This window comes from Haliotis asinina, chromosome 4, assembly GCF_037392515.1.
Source record: "Haliotis asinina isolate JCU_RB_2024 chromosome 4, JCU_Hal_asi_v2, whole genome shotgun sequence".
Taxonomy (NCBI): Eukaryota; Metazoa; Mollusca; class Gastropoda; order Lepetellida; family Haliotidae; genus Haliotis; species Haliotis asinina.
Window position 1 is genome coordinate 54,302,465 of NC_090283.1, and position 27,843 is coordinate 54,330,307.

Sequence of the window (27,843 nt, forward strand, 5' to 3'; positions counted from 1 at the left end):
ATAACATGGTTAAAAGCATCAATTACAAGATGTGAAGGCATCGGTTACAAGATGTGAAGGCATCGGTTACAACATGTGAAGGCATCAGTTACAATATGATTCAAGACATGGAAAATAAGTCATTTATTCACCATACAGATCTTTCATACACAGAATGGTTTACTAAACTGAACATAAACTTAATTACAGGCAAAGATAAAAGATATATGAATGTTATTATCATATTAATTTACTTAGGCAATCACAGAAAAGTTGGACGGTCAATATTGATGGTATCAGTTCATGTACATAACAAATAATTTGCTAGTGGTGATGGGGATATAAACTAAGGCACAGAGGTAGGCATTATGAATATGTTTGGCATTATTTGCTGAGTACATTGAGTGAGGTTTGTTTTATGCCGCTTATGTCAATATTCCAGCAATCTCACAGCAGGGGTAGCCGTTTTGCATCCAGCAGGGTGACGAGGGAGAAGCACATGGCTCCCTGCAGACTACCATATGCCTGGACAACAGTTGTAGTGCATGTAATCATGGTATCACAACTGTTACAATGCAAGCTACACTGTGAACGTTATGAATCTAGTTTTTGTACAGCTCTGACTGTGAGTGAGTGAATTTAGTTTTACTCTGCTTTCAGCGACAGTCCTGCAATACCACCGTGGAGAACACCAGAAATGGGCTTCACACATTGTACCTTTGTAGGGAATTAAAACCAGGTCTTCGACATAACAAGCAAATACTTCAACCAAAAGGCTAACCAACCCTATTCTAAATACAAAAATGTCCATTCATAACCAGTTATGTTCAGAATACACCAGTTTACACTCTCTCCATGACCTATTCACCTCTACACCTAACAGGAGACCTAATCAATGGAGACATAATTATGTTCCACACATAAGGATATTTCACATTAAAACCAAGAAGGACATCAACAAATGGACAGTACACAGACTTCAAGAAAGCAACTTGTCCTGATTTTATCACGCAGTGTTTGATGTTAATGTTTATTGGACTATTTAACGACTATTTCACTCTCTACTAGCTCTACTTTATTATTAGTGCTAAATTTAATAGCTTCATTATGAGGTATGAAATGAAATCCAAGATTATCTGCAGTTTGAAACCATAAGTGGAAATTATGTAGTAGGCAACGGACAAGTAAGACACCTTTATTTCATTGCCTGAAATGTAAACTGACTTGTCCCGCTTTCAAGCGGTACATGTTAAACAAGATCAAACAATTCCAGGAATAAGTGATGCATCAACCATAAAAATATTGCCAAAGTGAAACAGTAATACTGAACTTTTGCATGGCTGAGTGAGTGTGGTTTTACATTACACCAGAAATGGGTTTCACATATTGTACCCATGTGGGAATCGAACCTGGGCCTTTGCCATGATGAGCCAACACTTAAACCGCTACACCTACCATCCCTCTCACATGGTTGACGACATGACCTGTACATATACGTCATATGTGTAGTGAAGCATTACTTCTAAAGACTGGTGCACTGTGAGTAAGTGAGTGAGTTTTGTTTTCCGCCACTTTTTAGCAATATTCCAGCAATATCACCACAGACGAACACTTGTAATGGGTTCCACACATATTGTAGCCATGTGGGAATTGAACCCAGTTCTTCGGTGTGATGCATGAACATTCCAACCACTAGGCTACTCCACCAACCCTGTGCACTGTAGCCTCTCATAAAAGTGAGTGAGTGAGTTTAGTTTTACGCTGCACTCAGCAATATTCCAGCTATATGGCAGTAGTCTGTAAATAGTCGAGTCTGGACTAGACAATCCAGTGACCAACAACATGAGCATCAATCGAGCATGGGAATCAATGACATGTGTCAACCAAGTCAGTGAGCCTGACCACCCAATCACATTAGTCACCTCTTACGACAATCATAGTTGCCTATGGGTTGCTGAAGGCCCCTTCTCAGGTCCCTCTCATAAAATGATACAGTGCTTGATACACATACCGGCAGACATGTATCAATAAAAGGCAACATATATCAGTAATTGGTACTCATTCACAGGTCTACTGACACGTTTGTCGACCAGCTATTGTAAAATGTCTTGCAATAGGTATTTTACTACTAAAACTACATCTACTAAAAACATGTCTACCACTAGCTTTTCTTTTAATCCTGATCAGAAATGTCTACATTGAAGACATTATGGAAAAATGATTTAAAATACTGCGATGTGTATTCTATCGATATCGGCGTATCATGATACAAATGACTTCATGACCTTGTTGTAGGTCTTCACCCTGTAGAAATAACGTAGGGGTAATTCCACTTTGAGAGCATACCACCAGTCAATGTATAGGTGAAAAAGTAATAAATGTCCATACAGACGAAACATTCAAAAGGAATGGAATAAATTGTCGCATTTCCCTTAATTTCTCTCCATCATTTGTTTCCTCCTTAGCGTCATCATTTGCATCTCATCAACCTTGTAAATCCACAATCGCCTACTTTTCTTGAATGTTAGGTATACAGTAATGCTACATTTTGTTTCACTACACACTAGGTTCCCCCACCTCCCCAGTGTTTGCCTGAAGGCTGTTGGTTGATTAAATTAAAGATGAATATTCAGACTGAGTTTGGTATTTTTTCATTGCATACAGAAGATAACTTTTATTAATTTGAAAATATATGTTTGGTTTCTTTGTTTGTTAGTTGTTTAATAAAAATATTATCAAGTTCTATGACAGTGGTCTGAAATCCAGTGATTAACACCATGAGCACTGATCTACACTAGTCTATACACAAGCATGTTTTGCAGAAAACCTTTCTAAAACAGATCTTCAAAGGCATTTAAGGTCCAGTTACTGAATATCGAATACCTTGTATCACATCACCCTAACCATGATGCAAACCCTAAATCTTACCCTAATCGTAAACCTTACCCTAACCCTAACCAAATGTAAAATTGCATGATTTCAAAGATGGCAGTAGGTGTCTGGTATTCTGTAATCTTGTGTATTTGAAACTATAAGAAATTGAGTAAACTTTCAATGGGAGTGAGTTTAACACCACCTTTAACAATACTGAGGCAATATCACATCAGGGGAGACAAGAAATGGGCTTCACACATTGTACCCAGATGGTGAATCAAACCTGGTTCTTCAACATGGGTGAACGCTGTGACCCTTGAGCCACCCCACTGTCCTACACTGAATGTGAATGGTGGCATGATCATAGCAAGACACTGTCTATCTGACCTCTCTGTAGTACATAATATTACCACTTGGATTTTGAAATACATGGGAGCAAGTTGTGATGACAACTTTGATTTGGTAAATGATTCTAAAAATCAACATTTTAATCTTGTTTCTTTATTCCTGTTTGTAGCCCTAAACTTTTCTAAAAATGTGTATTTGCATTATTTCCACTTTTACGGTCCATGCATCAGTAAGTCAACAACAATCAAAAGAAAAGCCTTAGCGACAGTATATTTACTGTAATGGTATTTACACCGCATGTTCCTTATGCGTATATCATCATTATTCTTAGTTCATATTGACCTCAATATAGTTGACAATTTCCTTTAGCGCCCTGTGACACACCTCTAACTGTGTGAAACTGTAAGACAAATACATATAACAGAAGCCATGACTGGCCTGTTTCATATGGTAAGTATTAACCCGTATTCCCGCTCTACGTAGCCTCTCGGCATAGATCATCCCCTCGTCCCGAAGGACATCTATATCAGCAGTTATGATGTACGCAGGGGGAACCTGGGTGACATCCAAGGCCAAAAGTGGGGCAAAGGTCGCGTCCAATATTAAAGTTTCAATCTGATTGGACAGAGCGTCATTTCCTTCATTCTTATTCAAGATGTCCTTTTGAGTGGTTTGAAATCGCTCTGGAAGTAGTTCTTGACTCACAGATCGAGCGTATTCGGAATATTTCAAGATCATTGATGTGTGATTGTTGGATGCAAAGTCTTCGTAGTACTGTTCTGGTTCTTTGAGACCAAGATACTTGATCCACGACATGACAATGTCTTTCTTGGACAGCATTGGTTCATCCTGAAACTTTTGGAATGACGGGAGGTTGAAGTCAAAGGGTTGGAGAGCAGGGTAGATGAGGAGTTGAAACTTCAGCCTCTGAAGGTAGGATGGAGCCTCATCAGAGAACCTTTTAGCAATGGCAGCTGCCAGGTTCCCACCAGCGCTGTCACCTGCAATTGAGAAACAATTTTTCCTTTATCGAATGTAAGTTGTCTGTGTGTTTAAATAACTGGGTCGGGAACAGATCATCTTCAGCATCAACCCATGTAATTAGATAAGCGATGATCTGCATCAACAATGTCAACATACCTGACTTTACAGTTCCATCATTTGCCTCAAATGACAAACATGGTTGTCCGTTGCAAAAGCATAGTTGCCTCTTTCGACAAGCATGATTGCCCAATAAACCAAGCATGGTTGTCCATCATGACAAGTGTGGTTGCCTGTTACTGGCAAACAAGGAAAAGTTGAGCACAGACCTGAGTATCAACCCATATAAGCATGTACGAGTGCCGCCCATTGGTGCTTGCCATTGTGAGTGAACCAGCCTAAAGTTGTCCACGATCAAGTGTAGTGCTTTTAACATTGACTGTTTCATAGATGTACATTCTGTCTGGATGTATTTAATAACACTGTATGACACTTCTCGGGTCTGAGAATGTATTATCTGACACTGCCTACCTATCTTTGACATGTTTAATTGTCTTGAAATATATATCTATATATATCACAGACTTACTTCCCCATCCATGTGAGTCTTCTCAGGATGGAGTGCACAGCTAGGTGCAGAATCAATTCCCTCATCATGCAATGCATGACACATGCTCTCCCTTTCACAAACCAAATGGGTTTGCACATTGCCATGACTTCCTACTTCTCGTAAACATGTTCCCTGTGCCAGTCCAACTTATCCTTGTTTGCCGGTAAAACAAGCATGGTTGCCTTATACAAGCATGGTCACCTCTTAGGGCAAGTGTGCTTGTCTCTTACAACAAGTATCACCACCTTATACAGTAAGCCTAGTTGCCTCTTATGATACGCAAATGGGTGGCTGCAAATGTCCTGATTTCTCTGTCACTAATAACCCCCAATACTGAGGCCATCTTTATGCTGGGATATCATAACAAGACCTGTAACCATCTCTCAGCAAAAATGTTTAATAACAAACACAGCAACATGACTTTAGGCATTGTCTGGTAACACCTCAATATTCAAGCTATATGAATATACAGGCTGTAAATATTCAAGGAACAATGCAACACAATGCAAGTCACCAAGTCTAACAAGCTGATCCAATACAACGATGCATGACCAGCCCTTGAGAACGCTGAATCATACGAATAAGATTTTAAGAGTTTAAGAAACGTTTTGAAACTCGGACCCGAATCCTCCTAACAAATAACCAGTCTGCAACTCACCAGACGAACTGGTTCAAGGCATGCAAGAAAACATGCAATACATCGATGCATGTCAAACAGTGTAAGGGTCAAGCACACACAGGTGCTAAAGGACAAAACAGGGAGGAATTCATGCGATAGCATTCAACTTCTAAACATGTAACATTTGAGTATCAGCACACCCATTGCTGCTATAATTAATTCATGAAAACAAAACCACATTAGTGAAAGACACAAGCATTGACTATGTGTGAATAAACCTATAAAGTACAATTGGGATGACAATGGATTCGAACCCACAAGCATAGATTTCATTGCATGTCAATCTGGAAAGGATCTGATAAGCCATGCATCATAATCAAGGTAAATTTTGGTTTAGAACTCTACTCTGTTCTTACTCACTTTACTGTAGTATGGCTAATCTTAACTTCTAGAGGCATCATAAAAGTTGTAAAGATGTATCAAAACCAAGTGCTATGGATAGTCAACTTCTTTACTGCAATGAGTGCCATAACTGTAGTATTACTTCCTTGGTAGCAACGTTATTACCTACCTATCCAAAGAACTTGGTTTTCGTTTCTGGCTAATCTTGAAACACAAACACTCTCATACATTTAACAGGTATGTAGTTAAAAAAACCCACAAAAGCCAGCTTTCACATTCATTCGAATGATATTTTAGTTGAATTTCATGTGAGACACATTCTATCATTTGCATTGAGACACAAGGTACTTACTGTGGTATATCTTCACTCTTCTGGCAAGAAAATGGTTCCCAAAATCATGCTCCTTTTTGAAATCACTCTTGTCTTCCATGACGGTTAAGCCTGTCCTTCCTCAGTGCTGCCAAGACACATCTTTCTAACAATGTGCTTCAAAGCTGTTGATTGTGACTGCATCCATTCCAACTGTTCACAATGCCAGACACAGGTTCTCCTGCACTTCATTCACACATTCGATGAATCGAATCGTATCCATTCATAAAATAAATTCATTATATGCTGTCACTAGAACTGTACATTTATGGAAAAAACATGAGTGCTTTTTATCCAACACTAGTTTTTTTCTAGGTGAGACATGTACAATGGAATATGCATGCCATGCATAAGGATAACTTATGTTATTTTGCCGATTAGTCTATATGGCATGGTCATTAGGCAATAAGTGGCGTTGTTACAAGGTATAATTTTTTGGCTTTACAAAAAATATCAGTGAAATATTTCATCATAGCAGCTACCTGTTTTTTCCAATGATGCTAAGATTTGAAAAAGGGCTTTCACTATGCACTAAGCATACTAAATAAGGGAGACAACTCTTGAAGGCTTAGAAGGCAGTTCATTACGTCAAGAGTTATCTCCCTTGTCTGAGCAGACGGCTTCCTGTGTTGACATGGCAGAATTTACAGCAAGAGAGAAAAGAAAGCTCATTCTAGATGACTTTGAAAGGGGTGAGGCTGATGCTAAAGTGTTAGCTTGTAGACATGGTATTCCTCTGTCTACAGTATACAGAACTTTGAAGAATATTCAAACAGGAACCGGGATAGAGCACAAAGCAGGGGCAGGTCGGCCTAGGAAATTCAGTGTTGTGGATCGCCGAAGACTTGGGCAGATTGTGAGTAGGGGCAAATTGAAAAGTGTTGAGAACATCAGAAATGAAATGATTAGCAGAGGAAGTCCTCAGGTATGCAATGAAACAGTTAGGCAGGAATTACAGAGACTTAATTGGGTGAAAAAACGTGGAATTCCCTCGCCGTTGATGAAAGATGCACAAAAGGAAAAATGTTTAAACTGGTGTCGGGCTCATGAAAATCAAGATTGGGATAATGTTTTCTTTTCGGATGAAAGTTCTGTTTGGCTTTTCCCTAATTGTGTGAAAATTTGGACCAAAGATACTGTCAAACCTATCTACCAGCGACCAAAACATAGCCCGAAGTTTCACATGTGGGGTGGCATATCGGCTCGCGGAGTGACGCCATTGTGTGTTTTCACGGGAAACTTGACAAAAGAAAGATACGTTGACATTCTAAATGGTCACCTTCTTCCGACAGCACAAACACTGTATGAAGATTTTCCAGCATGATAATGACCCAAAACACACTGCACGCTACACAAAACAGTGGTTGTCGGGCGAAAATGTTCAAGTTTTAGACTGGCCCAGTTACAGCCCAGACCTAAATCCAATTGAGAATGTGTGGGGAGTCATGAAGGACAGAATAAACCAAAAGGGATTGAGAAATATTGAAGATATGAAGGCCGAGGTGGTCCAATATTGGGATACCCTGTCACACGATTACCTACAAACTTTGATAGGTAGTGTGCCTAGGCGTATTCAGGCATGCATTGCTGAGCGAGGAGGTCTAACAAAGTACTAAAACAAGACTGAGACTGTAAAAGGATGATGTTTTAACATGTTTATGTAAGTAAAACGCCAGAAGTTAATAAACGTAATGAGTTACATGACGCAACATGATTCTCAATAATTTCTGGGAATACTATATTTGGAACTGCCGGCACAATACAATATTCTGTCCTTCATGACTCCCCACACATTCTCAATTGGGTTTACGTCTGGGCTGTAACTGGGCCAGTCTAAAACTTGAACATTTTCGCCCGACAACCACTGTTTTGTGTAGCGCGCAGTGTGTTTTGGGTCATTATTATGCTGGAAAATCCAATCATATTCATACAATGTTTGTGCTGTCGGAAGAAGGTGACCATTTAGAATGTCAACGTATCTTTCTTTTGTCAAGTTTCCCGTGAAAACACACAATGGCGTCACTCCGCGAGCCGATATGCCACCCCACATGTGAAACTTCGGGCTATGTTTTGGTCGCTGGTAGATAGGTTTGACAGTATCTTTGGTCCAAATTTTCATACAATTAGGGAAAAGCCAAACAGAACTTTCATCCGAAAAGAAAACATTACCCCAATCTTGATTTTCATGAGCCTGACACCAGTTTAAACATTTTTCCTTTAGTGCATCTTTCATCAACGGCGAGGGAATTCCACGTTTTCACCCAATTAAGTCTCTGTAATTCCTGCCTAACTGTTTCATTGCACACCTGAGGACTTCCTCTGCTAATCATTTCATTTCTGATGTTCTCAACACTTTTCAATTTGCCCCTACTCACAATCTGCCCAAGTCTTCGGCGATCCACAACACTGAATTTCCTAGGCCGACCTGCCCCTGCTTTGTGCTCTATCCCGGTTCCTGTTTGAATATTCTTCAAAGTTCTGTATACTGTAGACAGAGGAATACCATGTCTACAAGCTAACATTTTAGCATCAGCCTCACCCCTTTCAAAATCATCTAGAATGAGCTTTCTTTTCTCTCTTGCTGTAAATTCTGCCATGTCAACACAGGAAGCCGTCTGCTCAGACAAGGGAGATAACTCTTGACGTAAAGAGCTGCCTTCTAAGCCTTCAAGAGTTGTCTCCCTTATTTAGTATGCTTAGTGCATAGTGAAAGCCCTTTTCCCAATCTTAGCATCATTAGAAAAAAAACAAAGATTTTCTCAATAATTTCTGGGAACACTGTATCAGCAGGCCTTGTGACCTTCAGTTTTATGTCTTTTTGCAGCTTTACATTTCCCATACTTTTTCTTTATTATGACATGTTTGGGAACGATCCATCATGTTACAATAGCTCACAAATTCACTTTTTGGCATTTCAACAAAATTGCAAGGAAATGTCGACACCAGTTTTTAACAAATAAGCTCTTTTCTCTGTGACACAGGCTTCACTAACTGATGTTGTAGAAACAGTGTACAGTGTCGTCTATTTTGATGTTATTGGTTTCACTTCAGTCATTGGTTGTTAATGTTATCGGGCCAGCAGTTTCAAATATTAGCAGGCCCTTGTGGCCTTCAGTTAATTATCTGTCAATTTCTTCATTCAGTAGGAATTTGATGTCATTCCATGTAATGACAGAAATAAACTGTGCAATACTGTGTACAGTGTGGTCTGTTTTGTCTTTATTGGTTTGGCTTGAACAAAATGGGCCTGTAGATTTGTAGCCCATTTGTAGCAGCAGGCCCTGAAGGCCTATTAGTAAAATAAAGTATTGCAAACATTGGCCCAGATGCAATATATACAATGCTAGAACAAGGTATGAAACATGTAACACTTGTGCAGACATGGGGAGACAACTACACTACAGATAGACATGCACAAACTCCATGCCACACTTCGCTTTAGCAAGTTTACCAGAGATACATCTCTGCTACAAACATTCCCACCATTCTAGTCTTAGAATAGTCATTGCTTATAGATGATAATGAACATCTTTCAACAGAATTAGAAGCATCAGTTTTCAGTAAAAGAATCCATAACAGATCACACCCAAAGGCTGAAACAGGTATGACTTGTATTCAATAATTGTCAAGTATGCTTTGTTAAAAAATCTTTTTGCTTCACTAGGAAGGCAACGCTTGCAGACCTAAATGGAAAATATTTGATTTTTTTAAACATCAATTAAAACATGAAAGATTCAGATGTCAGATCTTAGCTGTGAGATAACAGTGTGTACACTATAAGCTGGGGCCATAAAAAATCAAACAAGAAAACACTGTGTATAGTTTTTCTGGCACATTCAATCACATGCATAGACATGACAATAACAAGCATGCAAAAATACTGCCAAATGCTGAATCAAGCAATTCTATAACTGGATCTTTCTTTCTTTCGTTCTTTCTTTCTCATTCATTCATTCATTCATTCATTCATGAGACAATGGGAAATTGTACATTCTAACTGGAAAATGATTTTTATCAGCAGCAGACCGGGGCCTACATATTGGTCTCAAAGAAGGTGTTAATAAGCCTGTTCTTAAAAAAATCAGCTCCAATTTGTCGCTGAAACAATCAAAGGGAGAAAACTCTTACCTCCCACAGCAATCTTGGTGCCATCAACCCCGAACTGTTGTGGGTTCTGCAGCAGGTGTAGCGTGGCTGTCACACAGTCTTCAAATGGGATTGGGAAGGGGTACTCTGGAGCAAGGCGGTATCTGGACACAAATGTTTGTGATCTAAGCAGTTGGGATACGATGGTGAGAGAGATGATGATCAGAAAGTGTCATAACAGCAAACATCAAAATAGAAACATCAAAGAGTATGCGTTGACATTCACATAATAACTGATCATAAACTTCATACACAGACACCCCCAGAAACCTTCCATCAAGCACGTTTTGAGGACCACATCAAAGGAACTGTATCAAATTTACATAACTTTTCAAGCCAAAAAAGCATTGTTTGCTTGTTTTTCAACCAATCCACGACAACCAAGCAACAAAAATTGGTAAACTTACATAAAAGTAAGACCTATGTGATAATGGCTTTATGTCTTTGTGAGTAATAATGGCTTTAAGCCTTTGTGAGCGAGTGACTATGGCTTTATGCCACTTTTATCAATATTATGATTGGGGACTCCAGAAATGGGCTTCACACATGTAGGAAACAGAAAAAGAGTCTTTCGCATGATGAACAAATGCCTTAACCACTAGACTAACCCATCATTCCAGCAAGACATTAAGGAATAGACAGTAAATATTATTGACGAAACAGCAATGACCTTGATACCTCACGGTCTCCAGTCATACTCATTCAGATATTTGTTGTTTCATATGCCACTCAAGAACACTCCAGACATAAGATGTAAATAACTGGACCAGTTAATCCAGTGATTGGCACTAGTATTTTGTTTTAGGTTTTTCACAATTCCAGCTCCCTAAACCCAACCAGCATAGGTTGTACTGGCAGTAGTTATCTGTGCCAAACCAGAATCACAAAGGTGGATAAAATCAGACACTCACTCAACAGACATCACGACGATGTTGGCAGCCCTGGCAATCTCAGCAGTAAACTCATCATACATGTCTGAAAACAAAACAAATATCTTCAACCAATCTGAATATTTTTTAACAGTTATATTCCTTCTAAATACCAAAAGCATTCTACTGTTGGCAAGTTATACTTAGTATATATATGGGTTATATTTAGTATATGGGGCCAAAACAAATCTTTAAAAAAATTCTTGTAAGTTCACTTTTTCACTCAATTTCCATTGAGTTCCACAAGTCGACTCACCAATGCTTCCAAAGATCCAGCCACCACCATGGAAATACACCAGCGCTGGGCTTGGAGTCGGGGCAGTTTTGGGGCGGTAGATTCTCACACTTATCCCAGACAACTTGGTGTCGGTCACCTGGAAGAACAAACGGGATATATGATCAACATTTTGTGACAACATAACGTCTATCTCTAGATTTTAAGACCCATCCAATGTAATAAACAAGAAGTTGTAATCCATAAAGCTGTATGTTTCATTTTTGACTCACCAACTTCTTGAATGCCCATCAAACAAGCAATCCATGCTGTTTCATGAATCCGTGGTTCAGGTGCAATCAAGATATACTTCACATATCAATCAATAAATCTCACATAGAACTATTTTGTTGTGGTATGACATTAGCTGTATTGATGTATTACAACTCCAGCCATTTGGGAAGGGCATGACATAATCTGTATCAATGCATCACCACTCTAACCAGTCCTTGATCATAGTATTAACTGGTGCCTGTTTCATTTGTACAGTGTTATGACTGTGTCCTCTTATATCCCAACATCAGTTTTGTGAAGGGGTTTATGATTGTTTCCTCAGCTCCTATTTTCAGTCAGCATATTGAGAGCAACAACCAGCACCAGTAGTTACTGTATCTCTATGTTGGACAATACTGAATATACCACGTATCACTGGTTTCACTTCTTTCCCCTCCTCCCAACCCTTGGATGAGTTAGTGAGTTTGGTTTGACATCAGTTTTAGCAATATTCCAGCAATAACCTGGTGGAGGACACCAGAAATGGGCTTCACACATTGTACCCACATGTTTAAGCACCAAGCTACCCTATCACCCCACTAAAATGAATGACACACAAACCTTGAGAAGGGGGTCCGACTTGGATGCCACTGCTTGACTTGCTAACATCTTCATCAAGCTCCGGGTCACGTTGACACTGCTTCTAAGACCCAGCAGCTCACTTGTGCTGCTCTGTGGGGAAAAACAAACATGTCCGCCTACATTCGGGTGATGAGTACACAATGCATCTTTGATAGTGTTCGAATGTAATAGACCCGTGAAGAGTGAGTGAGTGAGTGAGTGAGTGAGTTTAGTTTTACGCCGCATTCAAAAATATTCCAGCTATATAGTGACAGTCAGCAACAATCATGTATGCATTAGACAATCCAGTGATCAACAACATGAGCATCAATGTGCACAATTGGGAACCGATGACATGTGTCAACCACATCAGCGAGCCTGACCACTCAATCCCGTTAGTCACCTCTTACGACAAGCATAGTCGCCTTTTATGGCAAGCATGGGTTGCTGAAGGCCTATTCTACCCCAGACCTTCACGGGTCGCTTCGTTTCGAGGAAGGTAAACCCAAGTACAAAATATTGCACTTTGGAATTGCGACTATATGCGTATAATTTCTCTTAAACAGCATTGCATTAATAACTGTGTTTTAGTTATGTTTGGGTTTTTGATTACCTGTGACCTTTAATTTGGCATGCAGATCCTATGGGAAGAAATCTACAGAGCTCACTAACTTTTAGCTAGCTCACTAGTTTAGGTTTGCTTGGCGTTTGCGGATAATTTATTGATTGCTGCCGTTGTGTCATAAACACAATACACTATGCAGTGCGACTCGCACATATACGCATTTCCTTTGTAAAGAATATTTTCGAGTAATATAACAATGTATCAAGAAATATACGCACTGTAATAATACTATGAAATAGTGATAAAATATGATACCACCCGATCCCGTTAGTCGCCTCTTACAACAAGCATAGTCGCCTTTTATGGTAAGCATGAGTTGCAGAAGGGACCTTGGGACCTTTCTTGGGACCTATCCATCAAGAGGCTGTATTCCTAACAATTGCATGACATCATAATATGCACGTAGTCATGCAGTGCAAAAGGTTCAAAAATGGTTTGATTTGATGTTTTTGAGTTGACTATGTACACATATATTTTAATGACTTTCAATGCATTATTTAAAGGGCAAGTTTACACAAAAATACTCTTTTTGACTTCCACTTTTTCATCTTAAGAATGTAATTTTCTGAGTAGAATTGATTTTTTATATGTATCCTCACTAATGCTTAATTGCTTTTCTCCTCCTGACCTCCTGACTAAGGTAATGGAATACCTGAAATCGCTGGAAGTTCCTTTCTAAAAGAAGCAGATGTAAAATACACTCACCCACCAGTAGCCTACCTCTTTGCACATTATAAATCGCCCGACGTGAGAATTTGGAATTCAGCGTGCCTGAGAGGGACGGGTGGGAGACTTTCGTCATGAATCAGGAATTTCTGACATTTGTGCAGCTGTAGCCAAGGCAAGTAAAAACAGCATCATCTGAGTCAGCAGTTCATATGAGATCTGGTCGAGTGGCTCGTACGCATCACTTGTGAGATGCTGGAGTATGATGTTTAGATCCCAAGAGCTCTAAATCTCTGTTACTGGTCTTCCAACTTGAAGGAACGTAGTAAGGCGAGTAGCTCAGGTACTTCAGTCAGCTTTCATGGTGATGACTGAGCTGAGGGCTGCCAAGTACGTAGACAATGTAGAGCCTTTCAGACCTCTGGAACATCGTAGATGACATAAATAATCTGCTATCTGGGGATGTGTCGCCTTCATAGCCATGAATCCTTTCTTTCTGGCATATGTCTCAAATCGTTTCCACTTGGCATCATCTAAGGTGCGAGTGGACTTCCATAAGATTTAGGCGACTGCTTTCACTGCCCTCACTGAGTATCCTCTCTTCTTTGAACAGTCTTGACACGGGCTATATGTGAAGTTGGAATGCAGATGAGTTGCCATGTGCCTGTTTGGTGTTCGGTGTTCGGATGGATGAGAGATTCTTCCAATCTGGTAGTTGTAGCACTGGTTGTCCCAATTCTTCTTTAAGTGTTGGAAGCAACCAAATCAGTTGGAGCAGTGTCGTCTGTCTGATTTTCTCAATGACCTTTGGTAGCAGCACTGGAAGGGGAAACGCGCATGTGTTTAGTCCTTCCCATGGGATGCTGAGAGCATCTGTTGCCTAAACTAATGGATCTGGTACCGGTGATACAAATGGTTGCAGTCTGTTCACTGAACTTTGTTGCAATTAAGTCTATCTGCAGCGATCCGAATGTCTGGCTGATTTGTTGAAACGCCTCCCGATGCAGCATCCACTCTGTTGGTGATGGACGAAGTGGCTGAGAAAAGGCATCTGCCATGATGTTGCAGGCTCCTGGTATGTGACATGCTTTTATCTGGAGATTCACACTGTCGACCATGTCGAAGAGTAGAAACATCTGGTATGGAAGAGATGGAAATCCCGTTGACCCTTGCTTGTTTACAAATAATGCCACTGTTTAGCTGTCTGTGTGGATCATCAGTAGCTTGTCTCTCAGAGTTGTAAACCAGTGATGGATGGCATGAATCACCACTTTCATCTCCACTCATGTGAAGAGCTTCATCTTCTTTCTTCCAGGTCCCTGCTGCAACTTCGTTGTCTTTAAGAGCTCCCCATCCTTGGAGAGACGCATCTACGTAGAGGTGGTTGTTGAATGCCGGCTCTAACATATAGGTTCCTCCGCAGACGTTCGATCGGCGAGTCCACCAAAGTAGAAACGGCTTCACATTGTCTAAGAGTGGCATCTGACCTCTGTTGTTGAGATGAAGATTTAAGAAGCTTTGTAGCGGGCACAGCTGTAGTCTTTCTCTTCTGGTCATACCCTTGGCACGAGGACCTAGGAGACACAAGGTCTCGTCTGCCTCTGCCTCTCATCATTTCCATGATGAGCTTGTATGCCGTCGTCCAGGTAGAAAGCGCTGCATAGCCCTCTCAGGTGTTGATAGTTGACAATGGGTTTGGTTACCTGAGTAAATAGCCACGGGGCCGAAGATACTCCAGTAGGACTGTCCACTGGTAGTGCTGACCGTTGAAAAGGAAGCGCTGATATTTCCTGGATTCTCGATGTATTGATATGTATAGATATGCATCTTGTCTTGATCAGGAGTCTTAGTTGAGGAAGATGTATCATCTTGAAGCTCTCAGGTTTCCGTAGGAACTTCTTGCTGAATTCCTTCATGTTGTATATGAGCTGAAAGTTTTCTCTGGAATTCTTCTTCAGTACCAGAAAAATTAGTAAAAGCCAGGTCTCAGAATGTATATGGCTGCATTACTTCTACTGCTAAGTTCTGCAGCAGCGTTGATATGGTGTTGGTCAGCTTGTCTAGTTGATCCTCTGCATAAATGATGGGAGCTGGTACTCTTGTGACCGGCGGAGTAGTTTCCAAAGGAATCTTGCAGCCATCTCAAAGAATCTTCAAGACTGGGGCATCTTTGAGAATTCCCCAATTCTTCCAGTAGAGTTGAAGATGTCCACCACTTGAGACGGTTGTATGGGAACGGCTGGGGGTAGAAGAAATATGTCTGCATATTTCCTCCGTAGGGGCGATGAAAAGAAGATGACTTGTCTCCTTGAGTACTAAACTTCTTTTCTCTTGTCCTCTGAACTCTGGAGAACTTGGACTTGTTAGTGTAGCGCTGACTTGTCTGCTTGAGCACCGTTGTCAAGGTGTCGATAGACTTGATCATCATGACTTCTCTGGAGTCTTGGGCAACCGTTCTTGCTACCTCTTCAATCTTCCCATTAAATATTGTAGGCGCTGTCCATGGGTTTTTATATAAGGGCCTTGCAAAATTCTCACTCCAGGATGAGGCAGACAAGAGACCTTGTTGAGGAAGGCTGTCTATGTTGGTTGACATTGTGCTCGTTGTGTAGAATCAACAATGGCTCTTAGTAGATATGTCGTTCCTGTGAAGGGACGATCTCTTCACCGAAGGATTTCTTCATCGAAGTATGTTGATTTTGCGACGACTTCATTGAAGAAGGCTTCGTCTTCGACGAGGATGATCTAGGCTTCTTAGACGGTAATGGCCCTGTCTCTGTTGAGGTTCTCTTCTATGGTCTAGGGGACGACTCGCTGGACCCGAGACATAGCCCCAGAGACACGCCTGACAGATCACTGGAATGAATCTCAGCAGAAACAGATAAACGGTTAACCGAAGCTAAATCACCCAATTTAGACATGGCCAATGCAAGCCGACGCTGCCTGTTCCTCGCACGTCTGTGAACAGACCGAATATATAAAGTAAATTCTGAATCAGAAAAAAATTCTGGAAAATTTACAACGAACAGTAGAAGAACATATGGGCTTACACGCCTGACAAACAGTGTGGGTCAGCCGTAATCTACACTGACAGCTATAATCTACACTGACAGCCGTAATCTACACTGACAGCCGTAATCTACACTGCAAACATGATAATGCCTCACTTGTTGATATACATGCTAAATAAACACACAATTAACCCAAAATTAACAAATTATGATACATATACATAAGCCAAATACCGCATACGACATAAATTAAGTTAAATGACTGAAATAGTTGAAAAACTTATCGCCGTAATCAGGACCCCAGGTGCCTCCAGCCACCCTCTTAGTGCGATGAGGAGAGAGTGACAAGCATGGTCAGTCATGCAACCGTTTTGGTGTGAAAGGGGAAACTACTGGTGGGTGAGTGTATTTTAAATCCGCTTCTTTTAGAAGGGAACTTCAAGGGATTTCAGGTATTCTACTACCTTCAACAGGGAGGAGGAGAAAAGCAAATAAGCATGAGTCAGGATAAGGAAAAATAATGTTTATCAAGTAATTTTATGACCAAAACAATACAGATATCAGAAGCAATTAATATATTTTCGGCACTGTATCATTCTTAGTTTACACATCAACTGAGAGCTGAATGTCCACAGTGAACATATCATGGCTTACATCCATTTGAAATGATGTCATTGGCTAATAAATGATAAACAAATGATGTTGTGAGACCAGGCCCCGATTTCTCGAAAGAAACTTAAGTATGAGTTTTGACTTAAGTCTGAGTTTTTACTCAAATTTGAGAAAACGCATTTCACAGAATGAACTGAAATCGACATAAAACTCAAACTATAGGGGACAATTTTAGTTTGGTGGATAGAGTACTTATGTTGTTTCGACTTTTATGTTTCAAAAATGCAGTGGAGTTAAAAATTCAGCTGTTTCAAATTGTGAAACTCAATTCGAGATTTGAGTACCGTAAAAACTTAAGTTTGTTTCGAGAAATCGGGGCCTTATCAAGTTGATTTTACGTGGCGTTTGTATAGGTGTAGTTCTTGTTTCTTGATGTGCCGGCTACTGTTTTAATCCAACTGTTGCCTGGCTGTCAGCTGGCTATGTTCCACACTGTTACATTGTTCAAAAAGTGTTGCTACTAACCAAATTGTATAATATTCAACCTATGTCAGTCGCCTTTCAAACCATCAGTAACCTCTTTTAAATGTATATATGCACCATGTCTAGCTTGTCATCAGTGAATGTGATGGCATTCTACTTTTGGAACATTCCTACATAAATTGTACAGTATATCTCCACCCTCTTCAACCTTCATATTGATGCTGGAACCGTATGTCCAAATACATCCCAAAGATACAGTTTTGCAGTTTTGAATTCTGTTTGAAATTTGTTTTTCTAGGAAATCATTCACTCTTTGCAGGGCACATTTAGTGAAAATTACAAGGATCATAAATCTAGACAGTCTTGACACTAAATCACTATTGATTGCACCTTTTGTAATTCAAAGTATGTCTTAATTTATATATCAGATTTCACTAGGAGAATCACAATTTTCTTTTGAACATAAAAACAAATATCACTGTGATCATTGGTGTGAACTTTCAGCAAGAGTGTCTATAAATTCATGTCAAACGTATGTCAGTTATGTTTCACCCATACCCTCACAACTACAATTCAAAATCATCTTCATGCCATGAATAATTGAGTTGCTAATGTACTTTAAAATAAAATGACATATAGTCTTTGTCACGCAAACCAAGTGTCTCAGTGTAATCTAGCAAAATATATCAGTGTCATGCTGTGAAAGGACCACTCATTTCAAATGTAAACAAAGTCCATGTCAGATTTTACACTGTGTATAGCACTGTCACACTGGTTTACTTTGATTTTGAACAGACAGACCCCCATGCCAGCAATGTCCATTAAAAACTAGGGAATGGGATTCCAATTCAATGTTGCCACAATTACCGTGGCCAATTCCACCTGTACTTACAATGAGTTTCACCATCTTGAATGCAGCGAGAATGGAACGGAGTTTCCAGGGTTCTGTCATGGAGTCTGGCACAGGTGTGTACAGGTACGCAGACAGACCGATCATCACCACCGACATGGTGATGGCAAACACCTTCAGGCAACCCATGCTTGCAATTTGGAACTGAAACAGTGAGCTTGGTTTGTAAAGTGTCAACATGGGGAACACAAGAATAGGTTTCACATGGGTTCAAGTTCAAAACCTTTTTAAAAGCCACTTGCCACAGGGCAAAGGACTTGAAGAAAGTAACTTGTCCTGACTAATTTTACGACATGATCATGATGATGACATTAAAAAAAGTTAAATCAACATGATATTTGGAGTTAATGTCTACTGGACTATTTATTGAAAAGTGATCAATAACAAGAAGGATAACCCTACTTTCTTATCATTGCAAAATCTAATAAATACATTTTCATCAGATATGAAATGAAATCCAAGTTTATTTGCAGTTTGAATCTGTAAACAGAAATATTCTAGTAGCCCATAGACAAGTATGGTATAATTATTTGATTGCCCAAAATGAAAACTGACTTGTCCCGGGCGTCGGGCGATGGGATTTTTGAATCCCTGTTTCAAACACCTTCGGAGGAATCAAACTTCAGTCTTGGGCACAAGGCGTTAGTGTTAAACCAGTAGGTTAATCATTTCCATTAATTATTAATGGAGTGGCCTAAAGAGAGTGTCCACCTGGTGATTCTTTTCTGGGGTCAGTAGGGGTAGTCTAATGGTCAAAGCATCACTTCATAATTCCTCACATGGTGTCCTCTGCAGTAATATTACTGGAAGTGGAATACTTTGGCTGGCATTTCTTTTTGTGATTTTGGAGGGACATTAATACAACCATGCCAATGTGCATACAATGGCACACAATAAAGCCTTTTCTCTCTTTTACTCTTTACAAACTGAGCTTAATATTAAAACTGCAGGTTATTCTAAGTTATCATATATTTTACAGACATCTTTTGTTTGCCCGCATGCTTTCTCGTTAATTGAGCAGATATGTGAAAAATATAAATACGGATGGCTCTTTGTTGTGATTAACAAAATATTTACATTATTTGCTTTTGCTCAAGCCATCTATGTTTTGATAATGTGCTTTGAACAGATGTCTTCCCCTCCCCTTAAAGGAAACAAATTCATAATGTGACACCCCTCAAACATTTCAAACCACAAATCCCTAGATTAGCACTTGTTGAATGACTACTGTCGCAAAATCAGTTCAAGACAGGTGAAAATAATTAAATTTAAATAACACTATGTAGTACAGCAGCCACCATGTTTGCCAAATGAGCCGCAAGTGATGAAATAAGACAATAGGGTCGAACACGACTTTCCTTTCTGCAAACCAGCTTATGAACAAAACATCCATGACAATGGATTACCTCCCTCTAAACATCTTACCCTATCTGGAGTCAAAAGGGGCCCCTAAATTATCGAGTGATAATCAATCGTGCTTTTAATTTACGATTTCCTTGTGATATCGTGCACAAATTTACATAATAGCAACTACATGTTAGCGATGCTTAAGTCGTAATCACAGATACGTGTCGACGTTCAGGCGACAACGTGTTCAAGACTAGTTCACTTCCCCGGCTTCAAGGAGGCCCCTGTGGACTTCGAGTTTCTCGTCACTTCGCCTCTGATGGGGGCGTTATAAGTAATAATACCATCGCAAAATAAACCGGCGTGGCATATATTAACGTCAAATATATATAACTCACCTCAGACTTGTAAATATTGCAATATGCAATTTCGATCGTAGCAACAAGCGCTTTCGCTTCTCGTGTCCCCCCGCGAAGTAAACAGGTTTCTTGACTCGACAAACTTAGCGCTTTATCTTGGTTCATCGCTCCTCAGCGCTCACGTGGAACAAGGGAGGTAACTCGTGGAAGCATGTATGCTTTGACTTAAATATACCAAAAGCGTTAAAGAAGTGTCGCACAATCTTAATTTTACTGGATTGGACAAAAAACAACAACAACACGCAATTAGTAAACAAACAAACAAATAATAATATGTGGCATGTTTTCAACGATCCGTGCAAGCTAATTTCTGATGTGACTGTAAATTATAACCATGGGATCTTACCGCTCCTCTGCCATGCCACGTTTCCTCGCTGCTGATCGCTTTGGCTCACATCTATGTCCAACAATACAATTGTCTTACATAAATGTACATATCTATGATAAACAAATGATAACATAATTCATAAGGAGCCAAGAACAGTTTCTATTATTTCAGATTTGACCGGCGAAGAACTATTAAAAATGATTTTCGGCAACCCATGCTTGTAACAAGACTGTAGTATAACAATTAAGATCGAGTGGACAGGTTCGCTGACTTCGTGATGTTACTCACTGGATTGTCTGGTTCAGACTCGATTATCTACAGTCCGCCGTCACATATCAAAAGTGACCAAGCGGGGTGATTTTACCAACATATCACACACGAGTGTACAGTTCATTTTTGTATTCTGTGAGTTTCTGTATAGCGAAACACATGGAACAGCCTCACAGATCAGCTTAGCTGTCCGTCGATCTGCGCTCTCACTCACACACACACACACACACACACACACACACACACACACACACACACACACACACACACACACACACACACACACACACACACACACACTTTCTTTGTCTTACGCGCTCACGACCCGTGAAGGTCCCGGGGTAGAATATAGGCCCTCAGCAACCCACGCTGGCCATAAACACCCCCTGGAACCACTGTCTCGCAGAGGTGCAGTGATGGGGTGACTGTCCGCCTGCATTTGCAGTGATCGCGTGCTTGTTTTGGTGGCGGATGTAAGATCGGCGTTAAAAATCTAGTCACCATGTGCGAAACACGAACAATATCGTTTAAATATTAACATTTCACGAATGCACAGGTTCTGATGGTGATATATAGAACGTTTCAAGTTGCTAGGTTAAACATGAAGAAAGCAATCGTCGATTATCGGCAGATCATATCTTCTCAAGAAGACAAATACTGATTTTGTTTCAAATATATTGCTATTTTTCCTATGAAAGACAAACAGTTAATATGTATCAATAACAGTACCCTCTGTGAAAAGAGGAAGTCATTCAGATGAAAACTGAAGAAGTTATTGTACAAAATGTACACCTGATATTCAGTGAAGTGATCGCAGGAGTACAGTGAACACATAATTCAGTGATAGGAAATTTGGAGTATGTAGTGATCTGAATTTTTTGTACACTTTCTCTTAAAATTTATCGAAAATATGAAATAAGTAGGTTTTTCGATGTAACAAAGTATGTTTTCAGTCAGTTTCAGACTGAGCCACATGAATCACGGGATTAGGTGTGGATATTGCCCTTCTATGGATGACTTTTCTGCAGTTGTAAATCACTGTGTAGGAACACGGAGATTTGAAAATAGAGACAATGACCAATCCGTGTATCATGTGAAACGTGGAAAGAGAACAATTCGTAGTTTCTGAACTATTTTATATTCTCTGAATACGTTTCATAAGATGTATCCAGCGATATTTGTAGTTCCAAATATATTAATGGAATTACACGTCATTACCGGTGTTGTGAATTTAGTTTTACGCCGCCCTCAGAGATATTCCAGCAATTTCCTGTCGGGGGACACCAGAAATGGGCTTCACCCCTTCTACCCATATGGGAAATCGAACCCGGTGTTAGTCGTGAAGAGCGAACGCTTTAACTTCTAGGATACCCAACCGCCACAGTAATGGTGTTGAAGGAAGGCTAAATTCACCCCTAAGTCTGCATGCTAGCGTCATTAATGAAGGGCCAAGCTACTAGTAACAACAATTCTTAAAAGTTGTAACTTGATCTTCGTTTTATCTCCCCGGCATGTAATGCGGGGGGATATAGTCGACGGCTCGTCTGTCTGTCGGTCCGTAATCATATGCATTTTGTTTCCGGAGAATAACTCAAAACTCATTCAATATTGTTAGACCACAATCGATAGATACAGTAATCTCAACCTGTTATAATAACCTTGACCTTATAGTAACCTCTTTGGGGTTTATATGTGGCCTAGGATAATTATAATAACTAGAACTGTTGTCGGGGAATTAGCTTGGGACCGCACACCTTCAAAATAACCAAGAGAAGCATCAATTAGTGGCCAGTCTTTATTCGGTGCATTTCACGAGTCATCACACAATAAAACATTAGCAATATTTCACACTTGTACAAATAATACATATGAAAGCCATGTGAATTAACAATTACATAAACCTTACTGACAAAATACCTTACAATAAACAGTTGCAAGGATTACACAGAAGTGAGGTCAGCGAAGCTGAGAAATAAACGTAGACTGATGAGGTAACGTTTAGGCAAGACACGTAATGCATGTGTTATCAATAACTAAAGTATTCTTCTGTTTGTGGAGGTCGTAAATGATAGGCGATACTTCCCAACAGAACACAACTTATAGGGAGTAATAAGAATACATAAATAATACACACGTCAGTGTGCTAGTTGAATCATATGACATCACATCTTTACATCTAGACTATCGTGAGATAAAGATCATATGTCGAACAGCATGTTATTGAAGGTGTTCAACGTATACATATTTAACAATACTGAAAACGTAACAATAGTGAGCAGCAGAATGAAACAACAAGGTTTATGCGCGCTCCCTAGTTTCGCATGTACAGTATAGTTATCTCATGCAATACATTTGAGTTAAACGCACACAATAATCATTTAGAAATACATTCACTGGCATACATTTGATTGTAAACACGATAAAATATACAAGACGTGCACAATGATTTCTCTGCTTCCACGAGCCCGATTATGTAAATGTGATTTACTAAAGTTAGGTTATGCCTGACGCTACTAGATTATACTGTAAACTATTTTGATGTAGACTAAATATTTAGACTGGTGCTACATGGTCTGACCTAACTAAAATATTCCCTGGTGTACTTAGCCTATACTGCATAGTTTACGTGACAGTATATCGTATAAATTAACATTATAGAACGAAAGAGAAAACATGAGCATAATTTAGGAACATACATTGAATGAAATGAACATGGCTTACCTTCAAAATAACCAAGAGAAGCATCAGTTAGTGGCCAGTCTTTATTCGGTGCATTTCATGAGTGAAGTACCCCGAATAAAGGCCCTTATATACACCACCGATGCTCTCAGAGTTGGTGATATGGGTACAAAGCTTTTTGTAGCCATTGCTAGAATTTGCTAAGCAAAACAAATTTAAAGTTATCTCCGTTATATCGGTAATTTCTGTGTATCATACGTGATTCATTGTAACTCGAGATAAAGAAATACTACAACAAAGTACCAAATCAGCACGGCATTCCCAGCGGCGGGGTACATAGGAAATGTTACCCACTTGTAAGCGGGGTACATTGAAAATAACAGAAAAGCGCTCAGCCAATCACAAAGCGACATCTAGGCGTGAAGTGTGATAATAAACATTATGATGACAGTCTTAGTTCTATCATTTCTAAGAAACGTTTCTAGGCATTCGTTAGGCTATACATCGTTTGACTCTTATTATTAATGACGACTATAGTCCGTTTGGCTCAAAAGAGGACGATGAATTACATCTCTCTAACTCGGAAACTGTTAAACATAGCATACTCAGTGAAACGCTGACCATAATCAAACCATCATACCAACTCTGTGAAGATTTTTTGTCCTAAATATACGAAAAAGTTGTTTAACAATCTATCATTAAAATACTCACACAGTTCACTGTTTGTTACGTGGGAGGAGTGCAGAGAAAGGGAAAGTCAGGTGTCCGTGAGGCACGTGTAATTTTTTCATTAACTTGATCTGTGCCGTTACTTTTTACATTAGCCTGTGCTGTGCCGTCTCAATACTTTCTCGCACAATAGCTGGGACTTTAATTTCTGATTCTATGCCAAGAAAGCTTGGATCCAAACAATATATTTCAGTCATCTTCACTGAGTTCATAGTTCATAGATCTTTATTATGCATGAAGGCCACCGGCCCATATACATATAACACATATACAATCAGAATATATTGGAACATGACGTAGAACAATTAGGCGTTTAACAAAGTCTGTCTCTTTTTGTAGGCAGTATATATATATTTGCATACATTTAACAATGATTCCCTGGACGCCGAGGATAACAAGCTTTTGAATATATGTGGAATTCGGTTATAGACATGTGGAAAATAACGCAGTGTTTCTTCAGAATAATATTTGCATACTAAAAGAAAATGGAATTCATCCTCTATACCGAATTTACAAAGAGGACATGTGCGTAAAGATACACCAATATTTAGCCATCTTCCTTCATTTTGTTTCAATCGTAGTAAGCCTGCTCGGAATGTAGTAAGAACATTAGGATGTTTAAATTCATGTATAACACTTAGATATTTCTCAGTAACCAGCAGACTTTTACACTCCTACATGGTCCATGCGCATGTTTGGAAAGACTGTACGATACCGATCACTGCAAGAAATAATACGATCACTGTATGCATGCACAGTGGGTGTACAGTCATTGGACCCCGATCACTTCACGATCACATTTAGATAGATAAAATGAATATTATGCATTCAGTATGGCAAAGACGCCGCATATATGCGGAAAAGTGTATCATTAACAATATCGGCTCATTGAAATGTTGTAAGATCAAACCATTAGGAAATAAACTTAGTATTTGTCTACGTGAAAAGATATGTTCTGCCGATAAACGACGATTGCTTTCTTCACGTTTAACCAAGCAACTTGAAGCTTTCTATTTATAACCACCACGACCAGTGCATTCGTGAAATGCTAATATTTCAACTATACTGTTCGTGTTTCACAAATGGTGACTGGATTTTTAACACCGATCATACATTCACTACCCAGTGGTTCCAGGGGGTGTAAAAGGTGACTATGCTTGTCGTGAGAGACGACTAACGGGATCGGGTGGTCAGGCTCGCTGACTTGGTTGACACATGTCATTCGATTACAGATTAGTACAGACTAGTAAATGTACATAGATAGACACTACCTTTTGACTCATCCCCCATTTAAATCCGCATAAACGTAATTAATCAATCAGCGTGTTATCGGTTAACCCTTTGATCGATCCAGACAAAAGAAATGCCAAATGGGGGTCTTTGTCGGGTAATCTAAGTGGCGTTACCACTAATTATACCTAAGTGGCGATACCGTTAACTGAGCATCAAGTGAATGATGACAAATAACGTGTAGGTTTATATCACCTAACACGGATTACAACCTAGCGACACCAAGTGATTTTGACAGAATCGTCTATGAAAACAAGGGTTGTAACTCGAAAACTAGGCAAAGCAGGAGACAAAACTAAATGATAGTAGATTGTGAGAACATATAGCTTTCATTTTTCACAACAACTGTCGCGATTTCAGGTTTGTACAAACCTGTACAACCCCAGCCGACAAGTCTTTATAGCGCTATCCCAAACACTAGCCCACGTGTCTTTATTCCAAACACCAGCCCATGTGTCTTATAGGAATCTCCCCATTACCTTAAGTAATTAGGGAAAGATCACCCTGTCACACAATTAACCCACATTTCAGTCCAAGAACTGTAACATTCATTCAGCAATGACAGGGGCCTATATCATCATTTTGTGTCTCTCTACTTAGATCACTACTGGCAGGACCGTCGAAACAACCAGTTATGGTTTTATTTAACAGTGTGACATCTATCTTAAAAAGTGACAATTTTTAAACAATTTTATATTTCACATTTGTCTTACGGAAGTCAAATGTATTCTCCAGAACACCCTTTGGTAGATATACGACCTGTCTAAAACAGCATCTGCATTCAACAGCAGTTTACATGCCATGCTGCCGACAAGCTCTGTGTCAAATATACAAGCCTCAGATCTGTGTCTGCCAGGAACATGTTCTTCCCCTAAAGCATTTCTATCCATGACAGCAAAGGATGCTGTCTCCCGATCGGTGAACAGACACAGACACAGCTACGAACCAATGCTGCGTGTTTAACTGTAACTGTTTATTGTGAATATTTAATAGTTTTCAGAGACGCTCAAGGTCTGCGGAGTAGCACATCACTTTTGCTTTACCCACGTACTTCTTTTTTACTTTTCTCTGTGAGTTACCAGCTAAGGTCTGGGCTAGTACAAGCAACCACTCATAAACACGCATGCACGTTGTCATATCAGCGACGACTTCAAAACGTGATTGTAATACTCCTCAACCTCTACTTACAATAAATTAAATATGAGAACCGGCACTATCATGTGTAAAAAAATATCTATAACTCATTTAAACTTTGCACTTCAGATTTAAAGCACAACAGATATATTAATCGAGCGTCGATAAAGGCTGAAACATATAACGGCGGAACATTAATTTAACATTTGCAGACGCTGCTATCGCGGTGTGGCACTTCAGTCACGTGCTTTCGTAGAGATTAATTTTAACAAAACACAAAATGCAAGCAGATTCCATCTTGAGTATCAAGCGATAAATCTCTTTCCAGAATCGAGAGAATTATCCGCTTATATTATGCTGACTGTATTATGGTAAAGTAGATTACAATTTTTGAATTCGAGGGAGAGAGGATGACTAGTTGTCAATTGCTTGCAGAGAGAAATATGCATACACAATACACTTTCAGAACTGGTCAAAGCAAGAAATCTTAAATTGGGATTATACTAAATTAGTAAAGTACAGATTCCATTACTTTTTAGGTTGACTCTCATCCGGGATTCGAACCCACGCTCTCAGAATAATTGCAATTGTACCTTCCAATGTTAGAAGCCGAGGTGGGGTTCAACCCCCAAAGTACTAGAATCAGGATTTTACTGGCTAATGTAATCCCAAGTAGAAGAAATTTATCAATGGCTAACAATCCATCACCTGCGTTCAAATGAAATTTCTAGCTTGATGATCTCAAACTAGGCTCCGAGCAGTCGAGGGGATCCCGAAGGACAATATACACCGAGATATTGAGTTGAGTCTCATCCGTGTTCGAAGCCATACTCTCGTAATCGCCAGCACACTAGTCATGGATCTAGTCCACTAAGCCATCGCGAGTTCCCATTTCACGGAAGTCTGAAAACTGTTAGTCTGGTCTGCATAACCATCTGGAAAGTGTACATTGGCCCAGCTTCCATTAAAAAACA

The 27,843-nt window shown here is 39.7% G+C and overlaps 1 protein-coding gene across 1 annotated transcript; it reads right to left on the minus strand.

Moving 5' to 3' along the window:
* Positions 1-242: 242 nt before the first annotated feature.
* Positions 243-20,486, minus strand: LOC137281678 (neutral cholesterol ester hydrolase 1-like). Its single transcript, XM_067813079.1, has 7 exons — positions 20,419-20,486; positions 18,656-18,817; positions 12,367-12,477; positions 11,515-11,632; positions 11,241-11,304; positions 10,312-10,433; positions 243-4,202 (listed from the first exon to the last, which is right to left on the minus strand). Exons 2-7 carry the CDS (start codon positions 18,800-18,802, stop codon positions 3,529-3,531), a joined length of 1,236 nt encoding a protein of 411 aa, XP_067669180.1. The 5' UTR covers positions 18,803-18,817; positions 20,419-20,486; the 3' UTR covers positions 243-3,528.
* Between the last annotated feature and the right edge of the window lie 7,357 nt (positions 20,487-27,843).

Bases quoted from the DNA above. Each gene is read 5' to 3' on its own strand.
- LOC137281678 (XM_067813079.1), bottom strand. From the start codon at position 18,802: ATGGGTTGCCTGAAGGTGTTTGCCATCACCATGTCGGTGGTGATGATC. The intron at 11,633-12,366 runs GTTTGTGTGTCA...TTGTTCTTCCAG, and splicing joins AGTCGGACCCCCTTCTCAAG to GTGACCGACACCAAGTTGTC. The intron at 11,305-11,514 runs GTGAGTCGACTT...TTTTGTTTTCAG, and splicing joins CTGGATCTTTGGAAGCATTG to ACATGTATGATGAGTTTACT.